The sequence below is a fragment of the Phyllobates terribilis genome, unplaced genomic scaffold (assembly GCF_046119375.1).
Source record: "Phyllobates terribilis strain yellow unplaced genomic scaffold, ASM4611937v1 Scaffold_7__3_contigs__length_470593459, whole genome shotgun sequence".
Classification (NCBI taxonomy): domain Eukaryota; kingdom Metazoa; phylum Chordata; class Amphibia; order Anura; family Dendrobatidae; genus Phyllobates; species Phyllobates terribilis.
In genome coordinates, this window is record NW_027362767.1 from 316658579 (window position 1) to 316675293 (window position 16715).

General features: G+C 45.4%; 1 protein-coding gene across 3 annotated transcripts in view; it reads right to left on the minus strand.

Annotated features, from left to right (window-relative positions):
* Nucleotides 1–16715, minus strand: part of SMARCA1 (SNF2 related chromatin remodeling ATPase 1) — a 95563-nt gene that overhangs the window by 39036 nt on the left and 39812 nt on the right. For all 3 annotated transcript variants that reach the window (XM_073641094.1, XM_073641095.1, XM_073641096.1), the window contains exons 12-16: nucleotides 10075–10196; nucleotides 6276–6428; nucleotides 4192–4324; nucleotides 1382–1530; nucleotides 1026–1145 (exon numbers count right to left, since the gene is read on the minus strand). In XM_073641094.1, the coding sequence (XP_073497195.1) occupies nucleotides 1026–1145; nucleotides 1382–1530; nucleotides 4192–4324; nucleotides 6276–6428; nucleotides 10075–10196 (677 nt within the window). The remainder of the gene's footprint in view (nucleotides 1–1025; nucleotides 1146–1381; nucleotides 1531–4191; nucleotides 4325–6275; nucleotides 6429–10074; nucleotides 10197–16715) is intronic.

The window sequence follows — 16715 nt, forward strand, 5'->3', positions numbered from 1 at the left end:
ACCTGTCAATCACCAGGAGCTGGGCGGAGAGAAGCCAGCCAGGGTCCGTGCAGGTCTAGTCTTGTCTCTCCCTATAGTCTCCAACTGGCTCTTTAAATTATATTTTTTTCTGAAACACAGGAGCGATTCGTGCAGCCAGGCTGCGATCCATGCTGCCTCCGATTCAGGCAGAGTGAATCGACAGGTTCCCTTTAAAATTATAGGTGCACTTGAAGAAATTACAAAACATGCACCACTCATTGCCAGCAGCTATGGAGCTGCTATTTCTCTGCAATATGACATATTCCAAGTCCTATAAGAGATTTGTCAGCAAAATCACAGGCCAAAACAGTGAGCATGATTGGAAGTACAGACATGACAGATCAGTGCTGCGCCCCTGCACAGATGGCTAGAAAACAGCAGGTGTAGCCTGGACATCAATAAAACACAGTTTTAACAGCAGATTATCACTAAAAGACTTATAAACCTGCTGCCATGTAGTCCTCCATATTCATGAGCTCTGTATAACCGTGCCCCCCACCACTGATTGGCACGTTTATGCCTATGCACACAGAAATCTGCCAATCACTGCTGTGGGCGGGTTATACAGAGCTTAGCATTCAGAGAACTGCAAGATCTGCAGCAGAGAAAACAGGGATTGTATCAAAACTGCAGCAATCAGGGGTCTCTGCCCCTACATCATGCTGTAGCAAAACCTGGTGAAATTTTCCCTTTAATATGCACATTTCAGCAAATATTGGACTTCGGACTCACAGTCCGTAGACCTATAGCTAAGCAGTGGTTGACAGTGTACGTCGTGTTCTGATTAAAGCGGCCTGGTAAGTTCTATATAAACCACACAAGGGAATCAGGGCTGCTTGTGACCCATCTACAGTGAAATCATATATTGGCATAGCGGAGCTTAATTTGTCTCTTAATTCTCTCTTCGGTTTGACATAGTAACTTTTTGATGCAAGGTTAGATAGTTGGTACATATGTAGTAAGACGTAATAAATAGGTGATTTATAAAGCACGTGAAATGTTACCTTTTGTTTTTCTCGATAATCCTCTCCTTCAAAGTTATATAAACTTGTTTCTGACTCCATTGAGAAGTTTCTGAGCGAGCTTTCCCCCATGTTCTCCATGCGCTCGGCCATTTCAGCAGTCTGAAAAGAAGAGGTTTCCTTAGCTACAGCAGTAAGGCTGAAAGGGAGCTTTTAAAGATGGGTATAATGAATAATTCTACATCTGATCCACCCATATGAATGTGTAGGATTCCTGTATGTTCACCTTCTCTGCATAGCGGGAGACAGTATAGTTAATAAGTGCGCTTAATAATGGTGGGAGTACTGGTGATGGCTGGCACAAATGAATGGAACTGACAAATAAGCAGCAATTCTACCTTCTTCTCCCCTCTTTCCAAAATTGTAGTAATGTCCTCATCTGTCAGTTCACTGTCCTTTGATGCGAACACGTGGGTGGCTCCGTGGCGAATCATCTGAAGCATTTCATCCTTCCCAAGTTTGTTTGATTGCTGATCGATAAGTCGTCCTAAAGTTAGAAAGATTACATGGTTTTACCTATATAATATCCCTATTATCATTTCTTAGCGTGGAAAGCCCCTCTTACATAATAGGGTTTTGTTTTTTTTGTAATGTAAATGTGTTTTGTATGTATGTCAGCATTTTCTGAAACTATAAAGTAAACCATCGGATTATGAGAGTGAAAACAGGGATTTATATTGCTAATTTCCTCTCAATCTTTGCTTCTGTCTAACAGCTGAGACTTAGTGTCACGCAGGGTGTGGGAAAGACTTGGTGCAACACAGAGGGAAGAGGGAAAGGGAGCCCAGACTCTAGGGAAAGGGGGAAGTGGAGACCTCCTAGTCTGGTCTAGTGTCACCAATCGCAGTACGCGTGCCTCGCCCTGACTTTCCCTGGCATATGGCTAAGGTTAGGGAAGGAAGGAGATGAGCACTAGTCGATCTCCATTAAACTCTATAGACAACAAGGGTAGACAAACAGGGGGAGAATGCTTAGCTTTAGACGACTCCAGACAAATGTGCACACGGCCTCAAGCTCCAGAGAGGACGAAGTACTGCTCTTCCTAAAGCCTCACAAGTAGTAATGAATATGGCCGGCACCTCCCTCTCAGATACACCAGGTATATATACACCCAGGCCAGGGAGCTAATTAGCCAGAGGGAGGTAGCTGCTGGGTCCTAAACATAGCCTCTCATCTAAGATGATGTCTGTAATGCCAAACGCAGAGATCTGCTGCAACCAACTGCAGGGCGACTGTCACCTCTGATTCATAAGTTCCCACTATGAGTTTTTGGTGCATTTTTGACACTGTGTATTTTCAAAAACTCAGCGTCTTACAGTTCCAGCAGAGTGGATGGGATATATACAAATCTCCTGCCCACTGTGCTTCTTTTTACTCAGTGTAAACTGACCTGTGGTGTGATTTTGAAATACGCAACATGTCAATTTCTCTTGCGGGTACGCAGAGTTTTATGTGCAGATTTTCCACATAAAATTGCATTAGATGCGGAAAACCCACAGATAAAAAAGTATATACGTTTTAGTGCGCTTCCACTGCAGAAACTAACTAAAAACACATGTAATCTGCACATGACTATATCAATAAAGTTTTGTCAAAGTCAAATACCGGGAAGTATCAAAAACAAAGAAACTTTGTTTAAAGCATGTGTGAGGCAGTGACCAGGATTGCATACGAGGGACATTATATATCCCCCAGAATGTGTACAGAGACCTATTAAATCCATTGGAGTGCATTGCAGTCACAGACACAGCTGCGGCTGCAATGCAGGAATGAAGGTGAGCAATCACCTGGTCAGACTACCTGGCTAAGGCAGCTTAAGTAAAACCCGGCAGGGCCTTCATTTCTTGGGGGAGGCTACAGGAAGGCAGTGGGGCGGCCTCCTCCCTCCAACCCGGGTTTTCCAGTGGCTCTTGCCACAGGTCCTTTAAAAACCCTGCACTAAGGTTTAGTGTTGTTCAGTGTTGGGACCTGCTAGGAGGATAGCAGTAAAACTCGGCAGGGCTGTGAATAGCTGAACCCACGCCTGAGCGACCCGGCGCGGCCGTTGCCCACGGCAACCATTGTGTATGGACTTTCTGTTAACCCGTGAGTTGCTGAATAAAGCTGTTTATGTTGGACTTGCTTGGGTCACTGCCTCAGTTACTGCACGGTGTGAACACCGCCGCCTTACACATGAAACACCAAAAAAAAACAGCAGCGACAAAAACACGATAAAAAAGCATGGAAAAAAACGCAAAAAAAATACCACATGTAACCTCATTTACCTAATAGGTGCAAAAATGCTGCAAGAAATCTCCAACATCAAAAACTCACCATATATACATTGTGGAAACCGCCTTAGTCTATGTTCACATGGAGGTTTTTTGCTTAGCTTTCAGGGTAAAAATTGGCCGTGTAAATAAATGTGCACACTGAGTGTTTTTGGTAGTTTTTGGAGCAGAAACTAGGCAAAAAAGTAAGTGGAAACTCTCAAATCTTCCTCCAACTGTCAAAAGTTGTCAAAAACTTGATTCCGCTCAGATTCCTCTAAAAAAACTCACCTCGGACATACTCAATTGATTTACTCCACCACCATTGGCATGCTAACTGATTGATGATGGTGGGGTAATAAGTCGATGACACATGTCTGATCTCAGACTGCCGATCGGACTGTTCTCCCAGACATAAGCCGCAGGGATCAGCGGTTTTCTCATAGAGAACACAGGAGCACTCAGCCTAATGAGTGCTCCTGTTTCTGGAACAGTTGGCTGATATGGCTGACAGCTGAAGCATCACTTGGCCGACAGCCATCTAATGTGTAAAGTGGGCTCTAAACTTGTTTGGTCTCCAGCATGCTGCCCCTAGGCTGCAGACAGGATAGCCTAAGACCTTATTCACACAACACTTCTTCTAATCCATATGCTGCCTGTTTTAAAAATGGACAGCACACAAAACACAAAAAAATCAAGAGGGATATCCATATATTTGTTAATTTAAAGTGGTATTCCCATCTCAGGCTTTCTTTCCTGAAACAGGAATAACTGCTTTATGATCCCGGCCACCAATGGAGGGGTAAGGAAGAAAACATATATATATGAACTCTAGAGACTAAATTTCTCCAGGGCAATAAGAAAATCTCTCCAGGGCAATAGCTAATACTGGTAGGTACCTTGCTGGATGACTATAGAATCCAGTCGCAGTTTTAGCTCTGCTCTCTCCACGATCCTTTCTTCTACTGTATTGTCGGTAATGAGCCGAAATACCCGAACAGTCTTCGTCTGGCCTATGCGATGGGCTCGATCCTGTTGCAAATATAAACTTAATAAATGTATTGTGCAGAAACTTGATAACACTCCAAAGTTATGTACCGGAAATGCACAGATGCTGGACTGACTGAGGGGAGCTGAGGGGGTCTTTCTGGGAAGAATCAATTTCTAAAAAACCCATGGGGTGACATCTACTTATATCTTGGGGTGAAAAAATAAAAGAGAGAAAAATAACAACCATAAAAGCCCAAATCGATCAGAACCAGTGAATCAATTAGTATTTTATTGACAATCAGATGATAACAAAAAATGGATAACAAACCAATAACCATAAAAACAAGGGGCACACACCCAGGAAGATAAAAAACAATCTCCAGGTCCTCCTGCCGAAGGTGATAACCGAAACATGCGTCGGGGTGGAAATCTGTACTTTTATTTAAAAGTGTTACTTATATTTGCACATTATGTCAACGTGATGCTAATCACCGTATTAAACAGTAAATGGTTTTCCATATAGCTATATATATAATATGACAGCTTCATGATCTTGATTGGTATTGAATAAGTTTGTTGTTTGCATATATGTGACAGGAGCTAGTTACCCCATTCGCAGATGTCCAATCTTCTTCTGCAGGCCCCTGACATGGAAAGGCTTCTCTTACACTGGGATATCTAAAATATGACTATCGCACAGTGTCTCCAAGATGAACTTAACTTTTATTCTCACAAGCAGGTTTTATAGAGAATCACACAGGCTATTTTTAGCACCCATTGTTCTCACCAAATAATACCCACAGTAGGCTCCCAGACAGCAGTTATGCAACAACCCATTAATCAGCACATTGTCTGTTTGCCACTGCTAAGTGAGCACAGGAAGGTGGGGGCCAGGAGTGCTTCGGTCACATCACAGCATGTCCAACAATATGCGATCCACAATATTCACCCCACTTTATAACATTATGTCCCATTAGCTGCATAGGCGCTACGACAACCCCCATGTGGCAAAATCCTGGAGTAAGGGGTTGATCCATCACAATATACATGTGTGAAAATGTATAGTCACCATCATGATGTTATATGGTAGATTCAACCATGCACACTATCTAAGGCTATATTTGTGACTCTGCACTAGCACTTTATATAAATCCTGTATTCACATAGGATATCTGCGTGTCTATGCACTAGCACTTTAAATAGGTCTCAAACCTATATATAGGAGGAAATATTCCTGAAAATGCCCCGGTAATTATGTCTATTTAAATTACTCTGCAAGATGTGACTATGCACTGCCACTTTACTTTGATTTACATACAGAAGAACAACTGGACAATATTCTGGTATTCGTGTACTTAGTGTATATTTAATTAACTGCATATAATTTATTTACTCCCTTTCTACATTGTTTTTAATCTTCCTGGGTGTGCGCCCCTTGTTTTTATAGTTATTAGTTTGTTATCCATTTTTTGTTATCACATGATTGCTAATAAAATACAATTCTGATTCACAAGTTCTGATCGATTTGGGCTTTTATGATCGTTTTTTTTCTCTTTTCTTTTCTGCCAATTTCACCAACTACAGCTTCTTATATGGTCCGGGTTTTGGCATGTGGAGTAATTATATATACTAAATAAACAGCAAAATCAGGACTATACATAAAACCGACAACCAAATATTTTTCCCTTGCTCTACTTCTTATATCTCTTGGTGTAGTTTGTCTGCAGTTTACCCTATTAGTTACTGGGTGCTATACTGTCATCTGCTCAGACCTAAAATTGGTGATTTTTCCGCAGCATCTGACCCTAATTGTGGACAATAATGTCACACTAGTCACATGATTCGCCAGCAATTCTTATATATCGAATCTAATATCCAGGATATAAAGTATTCCCATTGTTAGATATTTATGAAATATTTTACTGAAATATAAAACAGAAAACAAAATGAAGCAACAAGTAAAACGACAAGCACAGAAGTTTATATTCCTAACCATTGCTTGTAAATCGACTTGAGGGTTCCAGTCTGAGTCGTATAAAATCACCACATCAGCAGTTGCCAAATTTATTCCTAGGCCTCCGGCGCGGGTACTCAGCATGAAGATGAATTTGCTGCTGTTAGGAGCATTAAATCTTTCTATGGCTATCTGGAGATTGGAGAAGTTATTACAGACAGGTTAGTTCTCATACACAGAACAAATAATCGACTACTGTACAACACAAGCCTCGCACACATGATGCCAAATCAACGTACCCCCACTATGATCCATACATTGAAGAAGCACTCCAGCTTTTTTGCACAAATAATTTTCATCTATACATTTCTCCACCTTCATTATAGGACGTTGGGTCACGTGATCACTAGTGTGACAACCAGCCCCCTACATGCGGTACTGTGTAGTCAGGAGGTTACTCTCTGACATTCTGTGACCCACAAATTCAGATCATTGTCACTCACATCCCTCCTGGCGGCTCTCGGACGCCTCCGTACATGTCAGGGGACAGCACCTCTAGGATGCTGATCTATTACTGCTGCCATTGGATGGGGGCAAGAGCAATGGGATGAGATTCTGGCATCATGGGAAATGTAGTCTGCATTATTGGACCCATATCAGATGGCAAGCATTAACCCCTTAAACAACTAATCACAGATATACTCATCCTGGAGGAGCAGGTCGGATTGTGTGGAGCAGGCTAGGGAGCTAAGCCCACTCCAACCGGGGATGATGCCGGCTGTGTTAAATAAAAAACAATTATCTTTTACATCGGTAGCAGGACCCAACAGAGGGTTAATCTGCAGGTTAATAGCATGCTGAAGCCGTGCCCAGAAACCTAAAGGAAATGAACTTTAATCCTCCCACCAGCCTCCGGCTTTCAGTCATGGAGGTTCACCTGGCGCTGCTTCAGTCACCGCTCAGTACATAGTGGCGGCTGTAAGCAGACCCCGGAACTGACTGACAGCCAGCTCAGCAGTACATCAGTACAGAGCTGGCTGTCAGTCAGCGTGGGGGCACGGATACAGCCACCACTATGTACTGAGCGGTGACTGAAGCAGCGCCTCTACAACTGAAGGCCAGAGGAATAAAGTCCATTTCCTTCAGGTAGCTGAGCTTTCAGTGCAGCAGCTACACTGCTTTAGAACACTATTATCCTGCAGATTAACTCCATATCTGCAGGTTTATAGTATTTGGGGACATGACAGGTTCCCTTTAAATAGTTGTAGGGGAAAAAATAAATTGTGTAAAAAAAAATAAAAAAAAAATCAGGACAGCAAAGATTTGAGACATAGAGACTCAATGCCAAAGACAGTAAACATAATCCAAAAATATTATTCAACTACATAAACAGTAAGAAACTCAAAAATAATAGTGTTGGCCCCTTCAAAAATAATCTGGGTGAAATGGTGGAAGAGAAAATCCCATGACAGATGACAAGATCAGGGGCACCAGAACTTCTAAAAAAAAATCACTAAAGTAGAGAAATCACCGGGCCCAGATGGCATACAGGCCCCATCAAAAACACAGGCAAAAAGAAGGCAAAGAACGCTTAAAAAAAGTATGCAATTTTCGCAATGTTTTTCCTGCCAACAGATCAGTATTTGTGTCAGATTTTTTTTGCTACACATACTGAACATTTGTACATATCCTCATTGCTATCAGCATCCTATATCTTCACATTACAATTACCCGGTGCACATTTGTTTCCCCTTCTACTCAATTGAAACCTATCTTATTGTGTTAAAGTGTATGTTCTCATTATTTGTTACTTGTTATTCATGTAGAAACTTCAATAAAAATTACAGCTTTTTTATAAAAAAAAAAAAAAAAAAAAAAAACAATCCCCCGATGCACATCATCTATTCTTATTTGTAATGGAAGACTGTGACTAGGGAGCAGGAGATGTGCTAGCTCTGGAGGTGGGTGCGGTTGTAGATGCCTTTATCTTGTGCTGCAGGTTTGGGTGCACCCTGATGGCAGCAATCACACTGCACCGACGTGATTTTTGCTGTGTTTTCCCGGTATATCATATTACTTTATATTTTGTCATACGGCGGCCTCAGAGTATTATGGGTTATGTACAGTGTACGCTTCTCCTGGATAATTAGTTATTTCCAGATATGTACTGTCCTCTGCATCGCCAGATCTGGTAAACAAGATGTTGTGTGGGAGAACATACGGCAGCACCGACGGCAGCCATTATACTAACAGTTCCAGGAAACATCCTTAGCTCTGATTGTAAAGAGAAGCGCTGGGGTTTACTGCATGTCTGTCACTTTCCAGATCTCTTTATTGAATGGAATAATAAAAGTAGCCATGAATACCCCATGCAAAGCTCGCAGAAATGTATACCGGTAATAGAAGCCTGAGAATGGAGCGTGATCACTTTATACTGTTCATCTAGATGCTAATGGACGCTGGGGCAGGGAAACGGATACAGGCCTACACTCCTGTGGATGAGGAGCAGTTCTCGTTCGTGAACACCACCTCCTATGTATTTTGGAAACAGATTATCCCTCTACGTAGCATGGGGTATTTTTTGCAGTAGCCATAAAGGAAAGAGCAGTCTGCTATGTTTTCCTATACAGTTAAATATATGGTGTGCAGATGCAGACAGACAGAAGCCCAAAACACACTCTTCTGTCCTCTGTCCAGTGAATGATGGTCTAATGCTGAAGTATACAGTGGGAGACACAGTGTGAACACAGCCCTTCTCTAAGGCCGGCTTCACTCATCTAACATTCTTGGATCGTGAACGAGCCATAATGTCAGGACTGGCCGGGGGTCTCCTGACCCAAACTTGACGGTCTCATATATGCCAATGAGACTGCCGAGTTCAGATCGGAAGGCCCGCAGCCACTCCGTACTCAGACCTAAGGCCCCTCCATAGACATTGGATTAACGTCGGTCAAACTAGCCAATAACGATGAGTTCGGCCGACAATCTAATGTGTATGGGAGCCTCAAACAGATGATTGGTAGGGGGTTTAAGGATGTCTGACAGCGTCTCGCTCACAGAGAACACAGACGTGCTTAGTAAAGTGACAGCTCCTGTGAGAGACAGTCAAAAGCCTGAACGAACGATTATCCGAAAGCCATAATAGCTTAACTCACTCATGGTTGTTGGCTATACTTGAAAACAACCACTTCCCATTATGATTGACCATGTGGTTAATCGGCTACAGAATGATTAAATAAAGGCTGTTCCATCTAAATGTCAGAGACAGCCATTCTGTTAACTAATGGGGGCTTCCTAAATCCTTATAGAATAGAGCACATTTTAATCAATAGATATTACAATAATTGGATATGTTAATAAAAATGTTGCTGTGCTGAAATAATCTTATAAATGTGCCGACCATGAACTGGAGCAGCTCTGTACGGTCAGACACAGCCATTACACAGTACACAGCAGGGGCACAATTATAACTTAGCACAGGAACATTTTTTTAACACATCCAATTGTGTAACATATTACTATGCCAAGATGTATTAATTAAAATGTACTTTGTGGGACAACCCCAAGTGAATTAAAAGAAGGCATAAAAAACAGTGCATAAAGAGTGGGATTTTGCTGGGCAAAGTTTGGCATTATTGAATATAAACTTGGTTATACGCATTTCTATTTCTAAGTAAGATCTAATAAAGAAATCTCCGCATCTTGGAAGCCTAGCTTTGCTGATAAGCAGGTCCATTAGGCCTCATGACCTACAAAGTCCTCAGCGGGAAGGATCCAGGACTGTAAAATCCTTCCAGTGAGCCCTGCATGTCTGCAGATGAAAGCGATCTGACATTACCTCTCTCTGTTCATGTGGTGTCTGTCCATCAAGGCGACAGTACTCATAGCCGCGCCACATGCAGTAATCTTCCAGAATGTCGAGAAGCCGGGTCATCTGACTGAATATCAGCACCCTAGATCCTACAGAAAGAAGGTATATTCACGGCTACAATCGTGCACTGTTCATCAGCATACAGAGTACATAAATACCAGGCAAGCTTTCTGCTCACAGAAGAAATCACATTACTGGATTCTGGTGTTAATGTATGCTTTATTCTCTAGAACATGATGGCATTGTTAAATGTAACATCAGACAAGAAATGCCTTCTTATATATTCTGTAATGTATAGAATAAATCAGCCTAACACGTGACACAGGCTGGAAGTCATTGTATCACCGCAAAATTCTCGAACAGATTGTGCTGCCACATCGCCACCTAGTGGAACTAAAATATCTAGCATTACAAAATCCTCTCATTTAGTTTTCGGAGGGTTTTTTCCACTTTGTTTTTTTCTTTTGCAAGTTAAAAAACCCAGCAGCAAGTAACTAGTAATTTTTGAATTCCATTTTCACATAATTTTATTTAACAATGTGATTTCGAGGACCTGCTGTGCTTTTATCATCAGCAGAGCACATCCTAAGCATTTTTGTGTTGTATTTCATTAAAGAGCAGAGTAGGAATAGCAGCCAGAACAGCTTTATTACAGAAATCACACACACACGTATACGGCCCCAGCAAATCCACATGTACTGCAGGAACAGGCCGCTGCTCTGTGATAATGGGGCTATTAAGGAATCCTGGGGCTTTATTCTCTCCTCCACACCACATAAGAACCTGTACAGTCATGGCCAAAAGTATTGAGAATGAGACAAATAGTAATTTTTCCAAAGTTTACTGCTTCATTTTTTGTAATGGCAATTTGCATATACTCCTGAATGTCAAAGAGTGATCAGCTTAACAGCAATTACTGTACTTGTAAAGTCAATATTTGCCCAAAAAATGAACTTTAACCCCCAAAACACATTTCAACATCATTGCAGTCCTGCCTTAAAAGGAGCAGCTAACATCGTTTTAGTGATTGATCCATTAACACAGGTGTGGGTGTTGATGAGGACAGGGCTGGCGATCAATCAGTCATGATTAAGTAAGAATGACATCACTGGACACTTTAAAAGGAGGCTGGTTCTTGGTATCATTGTTTCTCTTCAGTTAACCATGGTTATCTCTAAAGAAACACGTGCAGCCATCATTGCACTGCACAAAAATGGCCTAACAGGGAAGAGTATCGCAGCTACAAAGATTGCACCTCAGTCAACAATCTATCGCATCATCAAGAACTTCAAGGAGAGAGCTTCCATTGTTGTCAAAAAGGCTCCAGGGCGCCCAAGAAAGACCAGCAAGCGCCAGGACTGTATCTTAAAACTGTTTCAGCTGCGGGATCGGACTACCAGCAGTGCCGAGCTTGCTCAGGAATGGCAGCAGGCTGGTGTGAGTGCTTCTGCACGCACTGTGAGGCGGAGACTCTTTGAGCAAGGGCTGGTTTCAAGGAGGGCAGCAAAGAAGCCACTTCTCTCCAGAAAAAACATCAGGGACCGACTGATATTCTGCAAAAGGTACAGGGAGTGGACTGCTGAGGACTGGGGAAAAGTCATTTTCTCTGATGAATCCCCTTTTCGATTGTTTGGGACATCTGGAAAACAGCTTATTCGGAGAAGAAGAGGTGAGCGCTACCACCAGTCTTGTCTCATGCCAACTGTAAAGCATCCTGAAACATTCATGTGTGGGGTTGCTTCTCAGCCAAGGGAATCGGCTCACTCACAGTCTTGCCTAAAAACACAGCCATGAATAAAGAATGGTACCAGAATGTCCTCCAAGAGCAACTTCTCCCAACCGTCCAAGAGCAGTTTGGCGCCCAACAATGCCTTTTTCAGCATGATGGAGCACCTTGCTATAAAGCAAAGGTGATAACTAAATGGCTCATGGAACAAAACATAGAGATTTTGGGTCCATGGCCTGGAAACTCCCCAGATCTTAATCCGATTGAGAACTTGTGGTCAATCATCAAGAGATGGGTGGACAAACAAAAACCAACAAATTCTGGCAAAATGCAAGGATTGATTATGCAAGAATGGACTGCTATCAGTCAGGATTTGGTCCAAAAGTTGATTGAGAGCATGCCAGGGAGAATTACAGAGGTCTTGAAGAAGAAGGGGCAACACTGCAAATATTGACTTGCTGCATTAACTCATACTAACTGTCAATATAACCTATTGGTACTCATAATATGATTGCAATTATATTTCTGTATGTGATATAAACATCAGACAAACACTAATAAAAACCAGAGGCCAGCAGGTCATGTGAAAATATAATTTTGGTGTCATTCTCAAAACTTTTGGCCATGACTGTACTTTACACATCTTATTGTGTCGTTCTGCTTCAGCTTTTGCACAATTGAATCCATTTTTACAAAAACCTCTTAAGTCTAAAGAGCAAAAGTGCAACAAACTGTGAATCAGCTCTAGATTTCATTATCAATCATTCGATCCCGAGGAAGGCATCGAAGCGGCACGCTGCCTGATGTATCCCGCACACATTCTCTATTTCCCATACAGAGAGAGGCGGACATGTTGTCTCTGCCAGCAATAAAGACCACCTTTATGTGAAGATAATAGTGCATCCTACGATATTGGATCACTTCTAAGCAAGCTGGGAATTGGCACTACCTATACTGGTAATACACTGACGCCATGGGTTTATCCATGACTCTAAGGGTATGTGCACACCGTCAGGAATGGTAGCGCCTGGAACGCAGCATACTTGATGCTGCGTTCAAAGCGCTGCACGCAGGTGAAGCCGCATGTGTTTATTGAACACATGCGGCTTCACCGCATCCTATCCATTGCACTGGTAGAATTTCTCTTGCGGAGACGGGAGTCTCCGCAGCGTTTACTGATCGTCTGCCCATACCCTAACTGGTAGTGCCCGGTAACATGTAAAAGGTACTACAGCAGACCTGGGCACACTGCAGTCCTCAAGCAACATCCGGCCCTTTGGCCGATGGACAGGGCAAGCAAAAAGATGGAAACATTAGCCCACGGGCCACATCAGAGGAGGAGAGAGCCATTGCATCCCTTTTTCTCTGCTCCTCTTGTGCAGTGGATATTCAGTGCAGCAGATGCAATCACGTTATTACTGTAGATCATGCCAGTTGTGCCCAGCCTCAGTCTGCACAGACAGAGTTCAGAGCAGCAAAGGGGGAGGTAGGGCGCGAGATGAGGATTATTTGTTTTTGTTTCAATTATCATTGACTTATGGGAGAAACATGTGAGCTTCATCATACTGTGTGGGGACTATGCAGTCCATCATACTGAGTGGGGCGCTGTGGGGTCCATCATACTGTGTGGGGGGATGTGGGGTCCATCATACTGTGTGGGGGGCTGTGCGGTCCATCACACTGTGTGGGGGGATGTGGGGTCCATCATACTGTGTGGGGGGATGTGGGGTCCATCATACTGTGTGGGGGGATGTGGGGTCCATCATACTGTGTGGGGGGCTGTGCGGTCCATCATACTGTGTGGGGGGCTGTGTGGTCCATCATACTGTGTGGGGGGCTGTGGGGTCCATCATACTGAGTGGGGCGCTGTGGGGTCCATCATACTGTGTGGGGGGATGTGGGGTCCATCATACTGTGTGGGGGGCTGTGCGGTCCATCACACTGTGTGGGGGGCTGTGTGGTCCATCATACTGTGTGGGGGGATGTGGGGTCCATCATACTGTGTGGGGGGATGTGGGGTCCATCATACTGTGTGGGGGGCTGTGCGGTCCATCATACTGTGTGGGGGGCTGTGCGGTCCATCATACTGTGTGGGGGGCTGTGCGGTCCATCGTACTGTGTGGGGGGCTAAGGAGTCCATCATACTGTGTGGGGGGCTGTGCGGTCCATCATACTGTGTGGGGGGCTGTGGGGTCCATCATACTGTGTGGGGGACTGTGGGGTCCATCATACTGTGTGGGGGGCTGTGGGGTCCATCATACTGTGTGGGGGGCTGTGGGGTCCATCATACTGTGTGGGGGGCTGTGGGGTCCATCATACTGTGTGGGGGGCTGTGGGGTCCATCATACTGTGTGGGGGGCTGTGCGGTCCATCATACTGTGTGGGGGGCTGTGGGGTCCATCATACTGTGTGGGGGACTGTGGGGTCCATCATACTGTGTGGGGGGCTGTGGGGTCCATCATACTGTGTGGGGGGCTGTGGGGTCCATCATACTGTGTGGGGGGCTGTGGGGTCCATCACACTGTGTGGGGGGCTGTGGGGTCCATCATACTGTGTGAGGGGCTGTGTGGTCCATCATATTGTGTGGGGGGCTGTGCGGTCCATCATACTGTGTGGGGGGCTGTGGGGTCCATCATACTGTGTGGGGGGCTGTGGGGTCCATCATACTGTGTGGGGGGCTGTAGGGTCCATCATACTGTGTGGGGGCTGTGGGGTCCATCATACTGTGTGGATGTAATGTGGGGATATCTTACTGTTTGAGGGACTAAGGACACATCATACTATTTGGGTGATCACACAGTGTGGGGACTCTGCGGTCCATCATACTGTGTGGGGGCTGTGGGGTCCATCATCCTGTGTGGAAAGATTTTGGGATCATACACTGGGAGATTGTACATCATATAATGTGGGAAGCTAAGGGGGGGTTATCATACTGCGTGGAGGGACTGTGTTGGGAGCAGTAGAGGACACCATAAATACCTTGTGTGGAGGATTGCCAGTTCCATCATACTGTGTGGGGGGCTGTGGGGGCATCATACTGTGTGGTGTTGATCAATGTACAATGGCTGAATAACAAGAGCAGTATGATTTATAAACTTTATATCGTGTTGATTTGCTGCTACAGATAAGAATTCATGTTACAATAAGCCCTATCATAACATGTATTAGCGGTAGCAGTGAGTCAACATACTTAACTGTGCTCAATATTAAGCCTTAATATTAATCTACTATATAATCGGCTTATCCCGTCTGTCCGTCCAGGAAATCCCGCGTCGCTGATTGGTCCGGCCGCGGCCAATCAGCGACGCGGGATTTCAGATCAAGATGGTGGCCGTTAGCAGCTCATCTGCCGCACGGAGGTCAGCGGCGATGCAGCCGGGAGATGACCGGTGCTAGCCGGTCATCTCCCGGCTGCTCGCAGCAGAAGTACCCGGACCGGCGGCCTCGCTCCCCGGTCCTCCCTTCACACTTGCCGTCGGTAGATCAGCAGCCCTAGCCGCTGATCTCCCGACGGTAGCCGCATGGAGGTCAGCGGCGATGCAGCCAGATGACCGGCGCTAGCCGGTCATCTCCCGGCTGCTCGCAGCGGAAGTACCCGCACAGGCAGCGCCGCTCCCCAGTCCGCACTAACACGGTTCGCTATTTGTGGCTGCAGCCAAGAGGTCTCCTGTTTCGCGTTCCACGGTGAGTGATGGGCTGTGGGCGGGGTTATCCCCCATCCCGTCACACCCGGCATCCACCGCACGCGCATTCATTGACAGAGCGCGGGTTGGATGCTGGGTGTGACACGATGGGGGATAACCCCGCCCACAGCACGTCATTCACCGTGGTACGCGGAACAGGAGACCCCTGGCTGCAGCCGCAAATAGTCGTGATGTAAGCGGAAGCAAGAGCCAGCTGCAGCCGGGGGAATTACGTGCTGGCTGTGCGTGGTCAGCGATGTTGTCACAAGCAGTATTGACAACATGACGTAATTACAAAATTCATTAGGGGCCCCGGGGGGATACATTGGGGGGTTAATTTAAAGTAGTGCACAACCCATTTAAACACTGCTTCGCTGATTAGTCGCGCCCGGTCGGCCGCATTCATATTCTAGAATACCCGATGCGTTGGAATCGGGCCACCATCTAGTATAAAATAATATGCTAATATTAATATTGAGTAGGATTAATTTCAATCTATTGGTTCAGTCTTTCAAAACTGTTTCTCATGTGGTCCCTCAGGAATATTACCGTATTTTTCAGACTGTAAGACGCACCGGACCATAAGACCCACCCCATGGGGGTCTGTCTTATAGTCTGAATATGTATTTTACCTGGTGGGGACGGTGGAGAGGGAGTCACAGGAGGCAGGGTCCTTCAGTGGAGGAATGCTGTGGACCCTGGATGCGAGAAGCCGGTTCTCGAGCAGCGGGGAGTTGTGGTGGTGGTGGAGCAGGATCGCAGGGCCCTCCGTACGCTCCCTCAGGAACCCGGCGGCTGCAGCAGAAGAGGTGAGATGATGCAGGGCCGGTGCCTGGGACTGGGAGCCTGGTGCTGAGGGTCTGGGGCCTGCTGCTTGGGGGCCTGGAGCTTGGGGGCTGGGGGCCTGGTACCGGGGCCGGTGTCTTGCTGTAAGCGGCGTGAGCGGCTTCCGGTGCCCGCAGCCATCTTTCTGAAGCTGTGATCTACAGGAAAATGGCCGCCGCGGCGTGGCAGAGAGCATGTGCCGGTTCTGGCGGCCACTTTCCTGTAGATCACAGCTTCAGGAACATGGCCGCGAGCACTGGAAAGCCGCTCACAGCAAGACACCGGCCCCGGTACCTGGCCAGATACCGTCTTGCCTCACTTTTTCTCCTGCTGTTGCCGCCTTCCTGATGGAGGGATGGAACGGAGGGTCTTGC